A 19,998-nucleotide genomic window follows, 5' to 3' on the forward strand; every position below is an offset into this window, starting at 1 on the left:
TTCTAGCCTGTGAAAAGGATACGACAAAGCTAGTCTATTGGTCTCAAATATCTAATTCCAAAGCTAGTCTATACAGCAATGAGCATATGATATCCACCTTATTGCTGTATAATTTTTTTAATTTAATATTAAAATATTAAAAAAGAAAAAAGAAAAAAGCATCAAACCAAGGTAACAGTTCCCTTAACGTCAGACAAGATATGCGAACAATTTGGTTAGTGTCCTAGAGCAAGCTGGTCTTGAATTTCCTTCGTGACTAATATGCCAAGCAAATAATTAAAAGTTTAAATCTTTCCTGGAGTAATGAATAACATGGTCAATCGACAAATACCAATAAGCAAACTAAAAATAGTTTTATTTATAAATTTGAATTGGTTTGACTAATAAACCTGATATGTAAAATTTGAATAGCAACAACAGATAGTTTTATTTATAAAAAAATAAAAATAAAAATAAAAAACACACAATAAATAGATTTAGCTATTACAATTATTCCTAACAACTTTCCTATATCCCTGAGCAGGGAGTCGCTCCCTGTCGTTTGTGCCCTCTTTGCGCTGCAGCTCTCTTAAGATATTCTACCAGTCTATCTTGGTTCAATTTCCTCATCACTAATTGATCCACATTCCGCATCAATAATTGATTCAAATTCCGCATCAATAATTGATTCACATTCCGCATCACTAATTGATCCACATTCCAAGGTACTTTGTATGGTGTTTGCAACCATAGTCATTGAGGGGCGAAGTACACGATCTTCACTTACACAATCCAATGCTAGGGACGCAACATTTACCAGTGCCTCCATTTCCAATGGGGTAGGTGGTGGTACTTTTAGGTCCAAAAACCTGTGAATTTCCTTTTGGGCAATGTATGGCGCTAAAAAACTAGTTATACAAATTTGCTCACCATTTTCATTTGTATGATTTGCGTTGAGCCCGGACAACATTTTTAGCAATACTACTCCAAAGCTGTACACGTCAACTTTGGTTGTCAATCTGCCATTAAATAAATACTCAGGCGCAATGTACCCATTAGTGCCCACCACCTTTTCACGTCTATAACCAGGCCAATTGTCCACAGGGGCTTCCACAGATAAGTAGAAATTAGACAGCTTAGCAGTCGACGTGGCATCTAGGAATATGTTACGCAGTTGAATATTGCAGTGTATGATTGGTGGTATTACATACACGTGTAGGTATTCAATGCCTCTGGCTATGTCTAGTGCCACTTTAATCCGGGCAGCCCATGACATTATTAGGGAAGTACTTCCAGGATTGTGAAGATGGTCATAAAGGGTACCATATCCCATGTACTCATAGACCAATAAGTTATCCTTACCATCTTCACAAAATCCCAACAAGCGAACAACATTCTTGTGATCGAGTCGGGACCAAGCTTCCACTCGACGTGGGAATTCATTTACAAATTGCTCAGACATTAAAATTTCAGCACGATGAATAGTCACTTCTCGGCCATCATCTAAACTGGCATAGTACAGTGAGCCAAAGCCATTTTTTCCAATCTTGCAATCTTTTGAAAAGTTGTTAGTGGCATCAAGTAGCATTTTCAAAGGAAATTTTTCCCCAACTATATTTTCCACGCCTTTGAATCTTGTTATTAGGATTGTGTGTCTAGGTCTTTTGGAACTGTTTGTTTTTGACTTGGCTGCAAAAAATAATGACAATATGGAATTTATTTTGGAATGAGAGAATTTTAGAGGTGTTCGGTTAGATTTTGAACTATTACTGCTCTTCGGCTTAAGAATCTCTTCGAAGTTTGCTGTACGTCCAGGGTTTGCTGTGCTGGAAGGATCAACAGGAATTATTTCATAAATTTCAGAACTACTGTCTGTTTCTGACCTACTTGGTGGGAAGCATGACGATATAGAATAAGAGAATTGTGCTACTGCACGAGGTGTTTCATTAGATTCTGAACAACTATCATCTGTTTCAATTTCAGACATGGCAGGTGGGAAGAGTAATGAAATGGAAAAACTTCTTGCTCCATTAGCATCAATGTCAAAGTTGTTGGCTAGAATTGGATTTGTTCCCTTCAATACAGAATTAGAGAATTGTGCTGCTGCATGAGGTGCTTCATTAGATTCTGAACAGCTATCATCTGTTTCAATTTCAGACATGGCAGGTGTAAAGAGTAATGAAATGGAAAGACTTCTTGCTCCATTAGCATCAGTGTAAGTGTTGTTGGCTAGAATTGGATTTGTTCCATTCAATACAGAACTAACAAACTCCAACTTGGCTGATGGGGTAAATGAGTACTCTACGAGTGATGGAATTCTTTCTTCACTAATTGTTGGACTACCAAGTTCTGAGTTGTTGGCTACAAATTCTGCAACCAAAAATATCAAAATCTGATGAGAAAATAACTAATTCTCATTAATTATCAAAAGAAGTAATAACAAAGTGAGTTGAGAATGAGAACATTGACCAGAGCATTGCATTTATTGTGATTTTATTTTTATTTTAGTATTTATTTCTGATTTCAGCATTTTTAGTTTTTTATTTTTAGTTTTTTTATTTCATAGAATTAAGAAATTCATAACTCATTGGCAAAACATATATACTATCATCCCTAGAGATAAAGCAAGTATTAGTGCAGAGATCGAGTAAATTGTAACCCTTAACAGCAAAAGTGTACCCAAAAAATACACATTGCTTAGCTTTAGGATCGAATTTGGACCTATTATGGGCTATAGTAGAGGCAAAACAAAGGCAATTAAAAACTTTAAGGTGTAAATAGGAAGGAATCTGCTTATAGAGTAGTTTATAGGGAGACTTACAATTTAAAATTAGGGTGTGAAGTCTGTTAATAATGTGCACTACAGTGAGTATACAAACACCCCAATACATCAAAGGAACATTAGAGTGTAACCTCAAGGCCCTTTCTACACATAGAATGTGTTGATTTTTCCTCTCCACAACTGAATTCTATTATGGAGTAGCAACACAACTATGTTGGTGTATGATTCCATGAGTTTAAAACAATTCAATCATGAAAAGTTCAAAAGGGCATCGTTTGGACAATAGTAAAGGTCTAGTGTTTGACTTGGATTTCATAAGATAAATCCAAGATGATATAGTGTGGTCATCACATATGGTACAAGTGTTTAAGAAGTTGAATTTTGCAGCAAGTGGAGTCCATTATGAACCTCACCCACATCAATCGGCCTCCAGCATATAAGGTCCTATATGAAGCAGAAATTTGATAGTTTAACAAGACAACATAGGAGTTTTTGAGTAAGCTGACTAAGATATAATAAATTGAAGGAAAATGTAGGCACAGGTGGGACATTTTCAAGGAAAAAGTGTGCTGAAATTCTAACAGATCCTATGAGAGTTACCATAGCTATTTCACCATTTGGGAGTTCCACAACACAATGCTTAACCAATGTGATAGTTGTAATTAAAGTTACAGAATGCACAATGTTATTTGTAGCCCCGATATCCACAACCCATGTATCTCCCCCATATGCATGTCTGCTAACCACTTCCTTTTTTTCAGAAAATATCAAATGCCTCAAATCACAACGAAAATCAGGACTATGAAAGTTCTGCAAAGAGGGAAAATTACCTGCCATAGAAGTGGAGTTAGTCCCCAACATAGCCAAGAACAGTTGACATTGCTCTTGAGTGAATGTCAATGAAGTAGAAGTAGAACTAGAATTCTTTTCAACAGTGTCACCATTCATTCCACAGTGATTGCAAGTGAGCTTTTCTTTCCCCTTAGAGTTCTTGTTATTTTTGTTTCCCGAAGAAGAAGATAGCTTAGTAACTGGGGTTGATGATTCCACATGAGGACTTGAATTGTTTCCCACACTACAATGCCTTTCTTCTTGAATTAGCAAAGAGTACACTTTGTTGATGGGTGGGAGAGGATCCATCAACAAAATTTGTGCCCTAACTTGTGCATAGGAATCATTAAGACCCATTAAGAATTGCATCACTAAATCTTGATGCTGAAGATCATTGAGTTTCTGACCTAAGTTGCAAGTGCAATATCCACAAGAACATATTGGAAAAGGTCAAAATTTTTGCAATTGATCCCAGAGCATGTTCAATTGAGTGAAATATGATGTAATTGATGATTGACCTTGAGTAATTCCAGCAATATCCTTCTGTAATTGAAAAACTCGTGCTCCATTTGCTTGTGAAAGTCTTTCCCTAAGGCCGTTCCATATTTCAAGAGCAGTGTCCTTATCGACTATGCTTGTAGCAATTTCTTGAGAAATAGAATTGAGGATCCAAGAAGTAACCATTTTGTCGCAACGAATCCAAGCTTGAATTGCAGTTGATGTTTTGACCAATGGAGATGAGAGAGTCAATGTGCCATCAATAAACTCTAACTTGTTCTTGGCAATCAGTGCCATTCGCATTGATCTTTCCCAAGTTCGGTAATTCTCTCCTACAAGAGTTTGATACACAAGCATAGCACTAGGGCTTTCTTCATGGTGCAGGTACAAAGGATTGGATGGATCATCCAAGATGGATGAGCTTCGTGAAGGGGATGAAGAAGTTGAAGTCAAAGCCATTGATATGTAAGTGTTTTCGACTTACTGCTTTGACAATATATTGAAATCTGATAAGAAAATATCTTATTCTCATTAATTAGCAAAAGAAGTTACAACTCTTGTTGTTTCTACACTCTTAAGAACAGAGTAATCAAATTGAAATTGGGTACACACAGATTCTCAAAAAAAAAAAAAAAAATTGGTTACACAGTAAAATGTAACTAACTAACTTAACCTATTGGTTAATTACACTATGACAGTTGTACACAAGCACGATAACTACTTGCTAACAAAAACTGTATACTATACCACCAGTAGCATGAGAAACCATAACAATTAAAATACTGTTGTGTATGCATACTGTACAAGAAATTCAGGAGAATCCTTATTACTTTGTTTCAATTCTTTAACAAAAAAAAAAAAATTAAGCTGCAATTATATATTCAGATACAAAAATTAAAATATTCTTGTCTAACTGGAAATTCTTTGAAACTTACCTAGATCAACTTGGTGCTTCCGCGTACTGATCCTGGACATAAAATTCTGGGAGATAAATATGAGTGAGAGAGAGAGAGAGAGTGAAAAAATTGCATATCATAATGGTGTGTTGGTATTCATAATAATTTGGAAGTTTCAGCAGAGATAAATTTCTTATTATTTGTGAGTAAATGTGACTTTGGCTAATCCCACTTGGCTATTAACTTCTCAGAAGAAGAAAAAAAAAAAAAAAAAGGATTTTCGATTGCTTTAATTTTTAATTTATTTTTTACAAATGCTCCGTTTGACCATCTCACTGAGGAAATTCACATGCAGGTTCAAGGAATCCGACTTTAGTCAATTTTTTATTTGCCACCAACTTTGGGCAGCTCTGTGAGGGCCCTCCAGACCTCGGATTTGTGCAAATAAAGTATTGTTGGAAAGCAGCAAGCAACAGCAGAGAATTGGCTTGACTAATAACCTGATATGCAAATTTGAATATCAATAATAAATAGATTTATTTATATAAAGAAACAGCAGCCAATCACTATGTTATACTGAAATAACCCAGCAAGCGAAATGATGAATGAAATGATGGGCATGGAAAGATTAGAAGAGAGAGAGAAAACATTCCAACCCATTACTACATGGGCTTTCCCTTGTTTTATAAGCCATTGTTTCGGGCCACAATAGATATATATATATATATATATATATATATATATATATATATATATATATATATTACCTCAAATTAAATGCAATGTCCATGTCTGTTCACTAACTGCTTCCACGAGCTTCTCAGAGCAGAGCTTGAAGAGGAGGAGAGGGTGGTCGTATTTGGTGGTGGAATGGCGGAGATGATCGGAAATGAATGAAGGGTTTTGGATTAAAGATTTCCATTGTTTTGCCGAAAAAGGTGAACTTTAAGATAGATTTTATAGGGAGTCCCACTTTTTTTTTTTTTTGGAGATTTATAGAGAGTCCCACATTGCTTCTTCTTTTTCTTGTTGAGTGAATAATAAGAATTTATGTGAAATTGTCTGACATTATTGGCTGTTTCCTTCGAGAAATTATTGGAGCCTCCTGGAGGACCACCCACTTATGTGGTCCTCCCAGCTCCTGTTATCCAATAGAAAAATGACACCTATCCATTTTTGTTGACTCAGCTCCACATCAGCACTGAACCATTACCTTAACTCTTGTTAAAAAATCAAACCAATAGACCCAACCGGATTTAACCCAAGATCAACCAAACAATGATTCAAATTTTCTCTCAAACCCTTAAAACATTATCTGAATCAGATAGGCTTCCTCTGCGTAAAATCTCCACAAACTGCATCCTATGAAGTTTAAGCTCAATATTTGAACCATTCTATTTGAGCTTCTCACGATTGATACAAGCCCACTTCAGAGCAGGCTCAAGATTCCCAATTCTCACAGCTTCAAGTATCTGATGCATTTCAAAGAATTGAGATCTTATTGCAATTGCCTCTGGTTCTTCAGCCTCGTTTAATATGCTATCTCCAAGATCAAACAAGCCTTGCCGGTAAAAATGGTTTGCAACAGTCTGATTCACAATGTGGAAGTCAAAATCAACATTTCTGTATGCCTTTGAAATGTCTGGATTGAAGAATTTCTCTAGTAGTTTTGGGTACTTGCTAAGGTTTAAGTTTAGTTCCTTCTGTGACCCTTCTAACTGGTTGGAGATGTTGCTGCAGCTGGTAGATATTCTAGGACAACTGGGTTGTTTTTTTCCTTTGCTCATCTTTCAGTAAACCAAACTAGGATGCGTTGTGGCCTTCATGTGCTACCCAAGATGCTCATGGCCAAAGTTTTTGTAATACAATAGCTTTACAACAATAAAATTTCTGACATTTCTCTCAAAAAAACATCACTAATATAGTCTACCAAATGAGAAATTTTATTGTCAAAATGAACAAAATTTACAATGAGATCCAAACATCAAAACAAAAAGATGAACCTTATCTATAAACACAAAAATTGTTTGCAAATACAATAACTAAAAGCCAACATAGCTAATATAGCCTAACATACAAGCTAATGCAAAGATAACTGAGCTTCTAAAGAGCATTTACAACTCCAAATTAAAACAATTATACCAAAACCACATAAATAATTCACATCAGAACCAATTCCTCCAAGTTAGGAGCAAGCCTACAACCAAATACCACTAATACAATCTTCCCCACATTACAAATTGAAAAGAACTTAAAACACTTATACGCCTTCATCTCATTAACCATGTCCCTGTTAAGATCAAATGGGCATGGGTCTTAAAACCTAAAACCCAAAATTCCCATGTCCGATCAAGTACAAAATCGACCATCGTCTTCCTTTGCCTCTCCACAAAGCTTAGAGATCGTGTCTATGGCTTTGAAGTGATTCTCCACCGATTCATCGAAAGCCAAGACCGTAACCTTTTTGCCATTGCAATTCTCTGCAAATCTTGATGGATTCTCAGCATTCACGGAAGGAACTGGACTGTCCTTCTTCTTCTTCGTTGCTCCTTCAGTTGTCATCGTCGTCTTCTTCTTCTTCCCGCGCTTCGCGCTCAAAAGCTCAGAAAATGGAGGTTCCTCCATATTTTGAAATTACCGTTACAGAGGAACCCTATGTTCTGTGTACCGGTTCTCACGTTCCCACCAGATTCGATACCGAAACCGACCGCCATGGAACTTGTTGGCTTTCCCTTCGGCCCTCCACTGACTGTCACTGCTAGAGTTCCTATGGAGATGGTGACAGGTGAAAATAGCAGCCTTCCATGGCCAACAATTTTGTAAATTTTAGTTTCATATAAGAGAGAAAAGGGAAATTTCTTCTCTAAAGGGAGAGAGGAAGAAAGATGCAGATAATGTTTAAGGGTTTGGGAAAATTTTTGAATCAATGTTTTTAGTTGATCTTGGATTAAATCCGGTTGGGTTTATTTGTTTTAACCTTGGTTTGATTTTCTAACAAGAGTTAAGGTGATGGGTAAGTGCTGATGTGGAGCTGAGTCAACAAAAATGGATAGGTGTCATTTTTTTATTGGATAGCAGGAGCTAGGAGGACCACTGATGTGGTCCTCCAGAGGTTCCAATAATTTCTCGTTTCCTTCAACCTTCAAAGACAGAGATAAAAGGGTAAATTCAGAATTGGTTAGCGAATGTAATTGAGTGAAAAAGTGAGAAAACAAAAGGAGTTATTTTTATCTTCAAATTTTAAGTAGTGGATGGGTCCAAGCCCTTTACATTATCCAATATGGTATCCCACATAATCTTGGTTCACAAACCCCCCAATACCATCCTCAATGGCCCAATTCACACTCAATGCTTTAGATCTTCCTATATTTTTATCTGAGGGGCTTCACCTGATAAAACTACCCGACAAAAATGTTGCCACCCTCCTTGTCAAAAACGTATCACACCTTCAATAAGTTAAGGCCTGTTTGTAAGAAATGTTATTTTGTGGAAATACATATAGGTAAAAAAGTGTGTAAATATACATGTAATATTGTGTAAAAACTGAAAACTATTATTTAAACAACAGTAACATACATCCCCTTACTCCCCTCCGTATTTCTTTCTCAAATTCAATTTTAAAAAGAAAAAGAATTGTCCTGGAAATTCTCACGCACAACTTCAAACTTCCACTCAACAATTTAAAATTCCCCATTATCATCAATCAATTACAAGTTTGATAATAAATGGTATAATGGATGGTCGGGTATAGTTTTCAATTAATTAAATTTATTTGAAATTATTTTTTCAAAGTTTGTAGCTTTAATGGATTGGTAATTTGATTATCTATTTAGGGTGAAAAACTTTAAATTTGTTGACTTTTTTTTGGGTAAAATATCTTTTTCATCCTTAAACTTTTACAAAAGTTTGTTTTTAGTCTTTAAGCTTTCAAAAGTTTATTTTTGGTCCCTAAACTTTGCAAAATGTTCTACTTTTCGTCCTTCCGTATGTCTGTTAGTTTAGGTCTCACATGGCTTAACGGAATGCTAATGTGGTATTTGATATTGACCAAACTAATTTATTTTTAAACTTATAAACACTTGGCGCACAATGATTGGCCCACATAGATTAAATAGTTCTACTAGTGAGAAAAATTTACACTTACACCCACACAATCCAATCCAAACCTCAACCATCTTAAAATTCCCAAATCTAAAATGCTTAAAACTCCAACGCCATAATCTCAGAGGCCACGGCCTTAATCGACGACCCTAACCGGCGACCCCAAACCGAAAACGAAGTATCGATGACGGAGTGTTCAAAGGCAACTCCTACTGCTAATTAAGAGAAATCCACATGAAAGTTTCGACCAAGACATAGCTCATTAAACTCAAATCCACCAACAAATTTCAAAAAATACAAGAAGAAATGTGACAAAATCAATTACTAAATCAGTATGAACTATGAACTTCACTAAACTTGAAAAAATAAAAATAATAAACCCATGCACTCATATCAAATTTTTGGCATATCATAGGCTCATCTTTAGTGTGAAGCTCCATCATGAAGACTTGAACCTCGGCCGTTATCTCCCACACCTCACAAGCACTTATACTTGTGAAGTGATCACTGTTCCAAGGGTATGAAGTGGTCAAATTTGTTGACTTGAAGTGTATAGTTATTAACTCACATATCTAATTGGACCAGTAGGTTTTATTTACTCAATAAAAGTCATGACTTGAAGGTTCGAATGACAGTTAATTTACCTCAATCTATTAGCTCAGTCATTTTTTTTGAAACTCAGGTATCTTCAAATTGTAGGACATAACTTGAAGGACAACCCAGCAAGGAGCAATGAAAATTCTCAGTTGGAACTGCTAGGGGCTTGGGAACCAGCATGCAGTAGATGTGCTCTCTCACCTTGTGAGGGAGAAAGCTCCTAAGATTTTGTTTCTCATGGAAACAAAGCAGTGAGTAGCAGAGATGAAGCAAATTCAAGTTGAACTACTTTATCATTGTATGTTTGCAGTACCTAGTATTCGACGGAGTGGAGGTCTAGCATTGTTATGGAAGGAGGAAATTGACTTGCACATCCAAACATGTACCTTACACCATATAAATGCTCTCATTCTAGATGATCCTGCCAACCCATGGAGATTAACAGGTTTCAATGGATGACCGGATGAACAACAGAAACATGAGTTTGGGCAGCTCTTAAAACACCTCCACACTAAACACTCAGTCCCTTGGCTTTTCTTTGGGGACTTCGATCTTGTAGTCAAAAGAAAAACAGGGGCGCCTGCCAAAGCCACTAGCAACTATGCAACAATTTCGGGCAGCCCTTTTACACTGTGGACTGGTGGATTTAGGCTTTAAAGGTAATTTATTTACAGACTAATGTTTGTACTAAAGATGATTTTGTGCAGGAAAGGTTGGACAGGGCATGTGCCACAATTGACTAGAGAGACAGGTTCCCTCAAACCCAAGTCACTCACCTGCAAGCACCCTATTCGGACCACATTCCAATACGTATCACTACATAAGACCAAAGGCAGGTGACAATAAGGAAAAAATATGACAAAGATTTGAAGAGCGATGGGCCACCCAACTTGAATGTGGTAATGTGATCCAAAGTGTTCCCTGGGAGCCCAATGTCAAGACATTTTGAAAAAATAAAGAGATGCAGGTTTGCACTTGCAGATTGGGGACGTAACACTTTTGGGTCCACAAAGACTTAATTGCAAGAAAAACAAAAATTGTTGGAGCAATTATGCTTGCTAAACAGTGCCGCATGTGTAGGCCCCATCAAAGATCTCAAAGTCGACATTAGCAATCTTATTCACTAAGAAGAGCTATTCTGGTGACAAAGATCTTGCTCTATTTAGTGACCAGTTGGGGAAAAAAAATACCAAGTACTTCCATAATCATGCCAGCCAACACCGACGCAAAAATCACATCTCAGGAATTTTTGACAATGAGGGGAGATGGTGCACATCAGATGTTCGGGTTGCCCAGGTTGCTCAAGCCTATTTTCAGGATTTGTTTTCCTCAGCCCAACTAGATAATATAGAGTGTGTCTTAAACTCAGTTGAAAGCCATGTCACGCCACAAATGAATGAAAGCCTTACCCAAAGGTACACCTTAGAAGAAGTCCAAACAACCCTATTCCAGATGCACCCATCAAAATCACCAGGTTTGGATGGTATGTCCCCTTTCTTTTTTCAAAAAAATTGGTACATTATAGGCACCGATGTCACGGACGTTGTCCTATCAGTATTACACTTTGACCATATGTGGAAAAAAAATGAACCATACACATATTGTTCTAATACCAAAAAATAATGACCCAAAATATTTGGCTGATTATAGACCCATTAGTTTAGGGAATGTTGTCTCTCGAATACTCTCAAAGGTTATTGCTAATCGTTTAAAGCATATTTTGCCTAATGTTATTTCTAATTCTCAAAGTGCCTTTGTGCCAAACCGGCTTATTACTGATAACAAAATAGTTGCATATGAGATCCTGCACAGAATGAGAAACAGAAGGAGAGGGAAGGTGGGACATATAGCAGTCAAGCTAGACATCAGCAAAGTCTATGACCGGGCGGAGTGGACTTTCTTGAAGGGTATCATGCATAAATTGGGTTTTGATAGAAGATGGATGCAATTGGCCATGGAGACAGTCACCACAGCTTCTTACTCAGTCTTTATCAATGGAGAACCAAAGGGTTTCATCACTCAATCTAGGGGCATTAGGCAAGGAGACACATTATCTCCCTACCTTTTTCTCCTATGTGTTGAAGGCCTCTCGGCATTGTTATGTAAAGCAGCAGAAAACAGAGTGCTCAATGGGGTGTTGACTAGCCAACACGGGGTGTGCATTTCCCACATTTTATTTGCCGATGATAGCTTGCTATTTTGCAAAGCCACAGTTGGAGAATGCCAACAAATGCTGAATATCTTGGGCCAATATGAAGCGGCATCGGGTCAAGCCGTCAATTGCCAAAAAACATCCTTGTTTTTTTTTAATAAAATTTACAAAGCCAGATGTAAGGAGGATGATTCAACATATGTTGGGGGTAAGAATAATGACGGACAATGATAGGTACCTTGGCCTACCTATGGCAACTAGAAAATCTAAGGTTAACACCTTTTAAAGATTTACAAAAAAAGATTACAAAGCATGTGATGGGGTGGAAGGAGAAATTCATATCAAAGGTAGGACGTGAGGTTCTAATAAAAATGGTAGCACAGCAATCCCCACATACTCTATGAGCCTATTCAAATTACTCAAATCCATATGTGATAATATAAATTCCTTGCTAGAAAAATATTGGTGGGCACAAAGCCAGGATGAAAGGAAGATTCATTAGATCAATTGGAGGAAACTTTGCACACACAAAAAGAAGGGGGGAATGGGTTTTCGTGATCTACATGCTTTTAACTTAGCAATGCTCTCTAAGCAAGCCTGGAGGTTAACTGGAGACATCCACTCGCTATTTTACAAGATATATAGAGCCGGGTATTTTCCAAATTTCTCCTTCATGATGGTTGAACTAGGAAGCAACCCATCTTTTGTTTGGAGAAGTCTCTTGGCAGCAATGAACATTATCTATGCAAGATCTCAATTGTGTGTGGGAGATGGCAGAGAAATAGGGGTCTTCGCTCATAAATGGCTACACCACACCTCAACACCACTGCATGAGGGTGCATTAGACATACAGGTAAGGGAGCTCATTGATGAAGACTCTAGGCAGTGGAACCGAGGGAAGCTTGAAGCCATGTTTACTCAAGACACAGTGCAAGAAATCATGGTAGTAGCACTCACCAATCTGCATCCCAGGCTCAACAGAAGTATAGTAACAATAAATACTACGCTTCAGCTTTTAGATATAGCTATAGACTAGCTGCAGACTTATAAGATGTGTGGGAATATATAAATATAATGTAATGAGATGTAAATATGTAATATATAAAATGTAAGAATTACTCCAAGTATTATTTATTTATTTTTACGTATTTCTATAAGTATTTTTTTTTATCTTTTTATCTCTACAAAGTACAAATACATATACTATTATATTTTTTCTGTTTGATTAATATTTTTTTTTAAGGTGAACCATATTTTTCTAAATTCTGTTGTAGTATATTTCATTTGATATACAACTAAAGTTTATAAGTTTCAAATTTATTATTCAAATTTCTCATCTCCTAAGGAATAATGAGATTATTATAATAATAAGAATACCACCAAATTACAAAGTTATCTTAACCAAAATTACAATGAAACAAAAGGAATAAAAGATATTCTTTATAATAATTTATTACTCAAAAAATTGGTAGGCATATTCAAATTCATAGCGACATAGATTGCGTTTTGACATAAACTCAAATTCCTATATCTAAAAAAAAAATATTAACCCAAATCAAAATTTAACCAAAGGTATAGAAGGAAGAGAGAAAACTTTGTAATATAATTTTTTTTTATAAATAATATCAAAACACATTTAAAAAAAACCATCAACCTTAATCTAAATTATAAGAAAAAACAAAAATTCGAGAGAGAGAGAGAGAGAGAATACTCAGTTTTTTGTGGAGGAAAACATGGATTAATTGGAAGAGATGACATCGAATTTATACAAAATAAAAGAGAGAGAGAAGAAGAGTCAAAATATAAGAAAAAGAAAATGATGAAGGAATCATAACAGTCAAGTAAAGAGTAGTTGAGAGGTAAAAAGGGAGGATAAAAGTTCAACGAAGTGTAATATTAAATGTGGACTAATAGGAAGAAGAAGGGTTTTTTTTTTTTTTTTTTTTTTTTTTTTTTTTTTTTGAATATGGAGAATAAAAGTTTAGAAAGGAACAATAAGAGGTAGAAAATAAGTAGATGATGTGGCACTGATGTAGCTCGATTGGAGTATAGTAATAATAAATATTAAGTTACCACCGCGCACCCTTGGTGCAGTGGTCACTCTACAAGTATAAATATTTGTGAGGTGTGGGAGGCAAGGGCCGAGGTTCAAGTCTCTAGGAGGGAGCTTCACACACATATACACTTAAATTAGGTTAGAGTAGAAATTCTATCTTGTATATATATAAAAAAAATAAAATAAATAAATAAATACTAAGTTTCAGATTTATGTGTGTGTGTATTGCAAATTCTTATTTGACTGCTCTTAAGGGCCCTCCGGACCTCAGGTTTGTGCAAAATAAGATAATGTTGGAAAGCTTATAAGATTATATTTACAACTGTACCAAATTTGCATCAAATCACACATCTAGATCAAACTTATTGATGATATAGAAAGAACTATGCATATACCGTATGATTAGATGCACTTGTCTTTAATGGGAAATACAAAGAAAAGGTTTAAATTTTGACAAAATTAAAGTGCAAGTGGTTATTGTTCAAATCGAAAATGCAAGGATCAAATTCACACTCACATTAAAATCACAACGGTGACAATTGTATGAACCCCCTTATTTTAATAGGGGTAAACCTCACAAATGGGCTACAGGAATGCTAAAGACTTAAAAAGAGACTATATAACATATGTTATAGCCTGTGAAAAGGATACAACAAAGCTAGTCTATTGGTCTCTAATATCTAATTCCAAAGCTAGTCTATTGAGCATATGATATCCACCTTATTGCTGTATAATTTTTGTATTTTAATTATAAAATATTAATAAAAAAAAAAGCATCAAACCAAGGTTAACAGTTCCTTAAAGTCAGACAAGATATACGAACAATTTGGTTAGTGTCCTAGAGCAATCTGGTCTTGAATTTCCTTCGTGACTAATATGTCAAGCAAATAATTAAAAGTTTAAAACTTTCCTGGAGTAATGAATAACATGGTCAATTGACAAATACCAACAAGCAAACAACAATGAATTGGTTTGACTAATAAACCTGAAATGTAAAATTTGAATAGCAACAACAGATAGATTTATTTATAAAAAATAAAAATAAAAATAAAAAAACACGCAATAAATAGATTTAGCTATTACAATTATTCCTAACAACTTTCCTATATCCCTGAGTAGGGAGTCGCTTCCTGTCGTTTGTGCCCTCTTTGCGCTGCAGCTCTCTTAAGATATTCTGCCAGTCTATCTCGGTTCAATTTCCTCATCACTAATTGATCCACATTCCGCATCACTAATTGATTCACATTCCGCAAAACTAATTGATCCACGTTCCAAGGTATCACATTCTGCATCACTAATTGATTCACATTCCGCATCACTAATTGATCCACATTCCAAGGTACTTTGTATGGTGTTTGCAACCATAGTCATTGAGGGGCGAAGTACACGATCTTTACTTACACAATCCAATGCTAGGGACGCAACATTTACCAGTGCCTCCATTTCCAATGGGGTAGGTGGTGGTACTTTTAGGTCCAAAAACCTGTGAATTTCCTTTTGGGCAATGTATGGCGCTAAAAAACTAGTTATACAAATTTGCTCACCATTTTCATTTGTATGATTTGCCTTGAGCCCGGACAACATTTCTAGCAATACTACTCCAAAGCTGTACACGTCAACTTTGGTTGTCAATCTGCCACTAAATAAATACTCAGGCGCAATGTACCCATTAGTGCCTACCACCTTTTCACGTCTATAACCAGACCAATTGTCCACAGGGGCTTCCACAGATAAGTAGAAATTAGACAGCTTAGCAGTCGACGTGGCATCTAGGAATATGTTACGCAGTTGAATATTGCGGTGTATGATTGGTGGTACTGCATACACGTGTAGGTATTCAATGCCTCTGGCTATGTCTAATGCCACTTTAATCCGGGCAGCCCATGACATTATTAGAGAAGTACTTCCAGGATTGTGAAGATGGTCATAAAGGGTACCATATCCCATGTACTCATAGACCAATAAGCTATCCTTACCATCTTCACAAAATCCCAACAAGCGAACAACATTCTTGTGATCGAGTCGGGACCAAGCTTCCACTGGACGTGGGAATTCATTTACAAATTGCTCAGACATAAAAATTTCAGCACGATGAATAGTCACTTCTCGGCCATCATCTAAACTGGCACAGTACAGTGAGCCAAAGCCATTTTTTCCAATCTCGCAATCTTTTGAAAAGTTGTTAGTGGCATCAAGTAGCATTTTCAAAGGAAATTTTTCCCCAACTATATTTTCCACGCCTTTGAATCTTGTTGTTAGGATTGTGTGTCTAGGTCTTTTGGAACTGTTTGTTTTTGACTTGGCTGCAAAAAATAATGACAATATGGAATTTATTTTGGAATGAGAGAATTTTAGAGGTGTTCGGTTAGATTTTGAACTATTACTGCTCTTCGGCTTAAGAATCTCTTCGAAGTTTGCTGTACGTCCAGGGTTTGCTGTGCTGGAAGGATCAACAGGAATTATTTCATAAATTTCAGAACTACTACCTGTTTCTGACCTACCTGGTGGGAAGCATGACGATATAGAATAAGAGAATTGTGCTGCTGCACGAGGTGTTTCATTAGATTCTGAACAACTATCATCTGTTTCAATTTCAGACATGGCAGGTGGGAAGAGTAATGAAATGGAAAAACTTCTTGCTCCATTAGCATCAATGTCAGAGTTGTTGGCTAGAATTTGATTTGTTCCCTTCAATACAGAATTAGAGAATTGTGCTGCTGTGTGAGGTGCTTCATTAGATTCTGAACAGCTATCATCTGTTTCAATTTCAGACATGGCAGGTGGAAAGAGTAATGAAATGGAAAGACTTCTTGCTCCATTAGCATCAGTGTAAGTGTTGTTGGCTGGAATTGGATTTGCTCCATTCAATACAGAACTAACAGACTCCAACTTGGCCGATGGGGTAAATGAGTACTCTATGAGCGATGGAATTCTTTCTTCACTAATTGTTGGACTACCAAGTTCTGAGTTGTTGGCTACAAATTCTGCAACCAAAAATATCGAAATCTGATGAGAAAATATCTAATTCTCATTAATTATCAAAAGAAGTAATAACAAAGTGAGTTGAGAATGAGAACATTGACCAGAGCATTGCATTTATTGTGATTTTATTTTTATTTTAGTATTTATTTCTGATTTCAACCTTTTTAGTTTTTTTTTTTTTTTTTTTTTTTTCATTTCATAGAATTAAGAAATTCATAACTCATTGGCAAAACATATATACTATCATCCCTAGAGATAAAGCAAGTATTAGTGCATAGATCGAGTAACTTGTAACCCTTAACAGCAAAAGTGTACTAAAAAAATACACATTGCTTAGCTTTAGGATTGAATTTGGACCTATTATGGGCTATAGTAGAGGTAAAACAAAGGCAATTAAAAACTTTAAGGTGTGAATATAAAGGAATCTGCTTATAGAGTAGTTTATAGGGAGACTTATAATTTAAAATTAGGGTGTGAAGTCTGTTAATAATGTGCACTACAGTGAGTATACAATCACCCCAATACATCAAAGGAACAATAGAGTGTAACCTCAAGGCCCTTTCTACACATAGAATATGTTGATGTTTCCTCTCCACAACTGAATTCTATTGTGGAGTAGCAACACAACTATGTTGGTCTATGATTCCATGAGTTTAAAACAATTCAATCATGAAAAACTCAAAGGGCATTGTCTGGACAATAGTAAAGGTCTGGTGTTTGACTTGGATTTCATAAGATAAATCCAAGATGATATAGTGTGGTCATCAAATATGGTACGGAAAATATATGGTAGTACATCCCTTAAACTCAAAACCTTAGAATTTGAGGGATGCCCCTGTCTAAGGTGCCACAACTTACTCATGTCACTAGAGTTCGAAGTAAAATTGACAAAGAATTTATGCACGGGAAGATGAAAGGAAGGAAGAATAGAATTACAAGTGTTTGAGAAGTTAAAATTTTGCAGCAAGTGGAGTCCATTATGAACCTCACCCACATCAATCGGCCTCCAGCATATAAGGTCCTATATGAAGCAGAAATTTGATAGTTTGATAAGACAACATAGGAGTTTTTGAGTAAGCTGACTAAGATATAATAAATTGAAGGAAAATGTAGGCACACGTAGGACATTTTCAAGGAAAAGGTGTGCTGAAATTCTAACAGATCCTATGAGAGTTACCATAGCTATTTCACCATTTGGAAGTTCCACAACCCATGTATCTCCCCCATATGCATGTCTACTAACCACTTCCTTCTTTCTTTCTTTTTCAGAAAATATCAAATACCTCAAATCACAACTGAAATCAGGGCTATGAAAGTTCTGCAAAGAAGGAAAATTACCTGCCATAGAAGTGGCGTGAACTGCTCGCTGAATTACATTGTTCGTCATGTGAGTTTCATTATTGAGTGAATGTCAATGAAGTAGAAGTAGAACTAGAATTCTTTTCAACAGTGTCACCATTCATTCCACAGTCATTGCAAGTGAGCTTTTCTTTCCCCTTAGAGTTCTTGTTATTTTTGTTTCCCGAAGAAGAAGATAGCTTAGTAACTGGGGTTGATGATTCCACATGAGGACTTGAATTGTTTCCCACACTACAATGCCTTTCTTCTTGAATTAGCAAAGAGTACACTTTGTTGATGGGTGGGAGAGGATCCATCAACAAAATTTGTGCCCTAACTTGTGCATAGGAATCATTAAGACCCATTAAGAATTGCATCACTAAATCTTGATGCTGAAGATCATTGAGTTTCTGACCTAAGTTGCAAGTGCAATATCCACAAGAACATATTGGAAAAGGTCGAAATTTTTGCAATTGATCCCAGAGCATGTTCAATTGAGTGAAATATGATGTAATCGATGATTGACCTTGAGTAACTCCAGCAATATCCTTCTGTAATTGAAAAACTCGTGGTCCATTTGCTTGTGAAAGTCTTTCCCTAAGGTCGTTCCAGATTTCAAGAGCAGTGTCCTTACAAACTATACTTGTAGAAATTTCTTGAGAAACGGAATTTAGGATCCATGAAGCAACCAATTTGTTGCAGCGAGTCCAAGCTTGAATTGCGGATGATGTTTTGACCATTGGAGATGAGAGAGTCAATGTGCCATCAATAAACCCCAACTTGTTCTTGGCAATCAATGCCATTTGCATTGATCTTGCCCAAGTTGGGTAATTCTCTCCCACAAGAGGTTGATACACAAGCATAGCACCAGGGCTTTCTTCATGGTGCAGGTACAGAGGATTTGATGGATCATCCAAGACGGATGAGCTTCGTGAAGAGGATGAAGAAGTTGACGTCGAAGCCATTGAAATGGAAGTGTTTTTGACTTACTGCTCTATCAATATTCAATACATCGAAATCTGATAAGAAAATATGACTGAATTGAGAGAGAGAGAGAGAGAGAGAGAGAGAATTGCATATCATAAAGGTGTGTTGGTATTCAAAATTTACAAGAATTTGGAAGTTTCAGCGAAGATACATTCTCAAGCACTCTCTTGCCGTGTTCTTTCCGCGTGATTGACTAGACCGAGGACCAAGTTCAGTTTCTAGAAGAAATAAAAGAAAGTAGAGGAGAATCCCTATTGCTTTGTTTCAATTCTTTAACAAAAAAATAAAATAAAATAAGCTGCAATTATATATTCAGATACTAAAATTAAAATATTCTTGTCTAACTCAAAATTCTTTGAAACTTACTTGGATCAACTTGGTGCTTCCGCGTACTGATCCTGGACGTAAAATTCTGGGAGATAAATATGAGTGAGAGAGAGAGAGAGAGAGAGTGAAAAAATTGCATTTCATAATTGTGTATTGGAATTCATAATTTATAATAATTTGGAAGTTTCAGCAAAGATACATTTCTCAGAAAAAAATGAAAGCGCGTTTGTTAGCTCTATTATTTGTGAGTCAAAAATGTGACTTTGGCTAATTTACTTGCCGAGACCATTCACATCTTGTTATGGCGGCCATATGTTCTAGAATCCCACTTTGTTATTAACTTCTCAGAAAAAAAACAAAGGAATAAAAGATTGGGATTTTCGATTGCTTTAATTTTTTAGTGTGATGATGCTGCACCTGTTACTGTTAGAGCCTTACAACAAGGATGACGTACAAATGCTCCATTTGACAA

The 19,998-nt window shown here is 36.2% G+C and overlaps 2 protein-coding genes across 3 annotated transcripts; both read right to left on the bottom strand.

Moving 5' to 3' along the window:
* Window positions 1-395: 395 nt before the first annotated feature.
* Window positions 396-19,636, bottom strand: LOC142617705 (uncharacterized). Of its 2 annotated transcripts, none has more exons than XM_075790658.1 (3): window positions 19,566-19,636; window positions 3,592-4,596; window positions 396-2,349 (listed from the first exon to the last, which is right to left on the bottom strand). In XM_075790658.1, the coding sequence occupies exons 2-3, from the start codon at window positions 3,959-3,961 to the stop codon at window positions 587-589; spliced, it is 2,133 nt and encodes a 710-aa protein (XP_075646773.1). In that variant the 5' UTR covers window positions 3,962-4,596; window positions 19,566-19,636; the 3' UTR covers window positions 396-586. The 2 variants fall into 2 exon arrangements, with proteins under 2 accessions (XP_075646773.1, XP_075646774.1); XM_075790659.1 differs by lacking the exon at window positions 19,566-19,636 and adding an exon at window positions 5,026-5,149.
* LOC142617706 (putative serine/threonine-protein kinase PBL25) lies at window positions 14,808-18,270 on the bottom strand. The gene is made up of 2 exons (XM_075790661.1): window positions 18,213-18,270; window positions 14,808-16,876 (listed from the first exon to the last, which is right to left on the bottom strand). The coding sequence occupies exons 1-2, from the start codon at window positions 18,259-18,261 to the stop codon at window positions 15,075-15,077; spliced, it is 1,851 nt and encodes a 616-aa protein (XP_075646776.1). The 5' UTR covers window positions 18,262-18,270; the 3' UTR covers window positions 14,808-15,074.
* Window positions 19,637-19,998: the final 362 nt, after the last annotated feature.

Source organism: Castanea sativa, chromosome 11 (assembly GCF_040712315.1).
Source record: "Castanea sativa cultivar Marrone di Chiusa Pesio chromosome 11, ASM4071231v1".
In the NCBI taxonomy this organism is placed as follows: domain Eukaryota; kingdom Viridiplantae; phylum Streptophyta; class Magnoliopsida; order Fagales; family Fagaceae; genus Castanea; species Castanea sativa.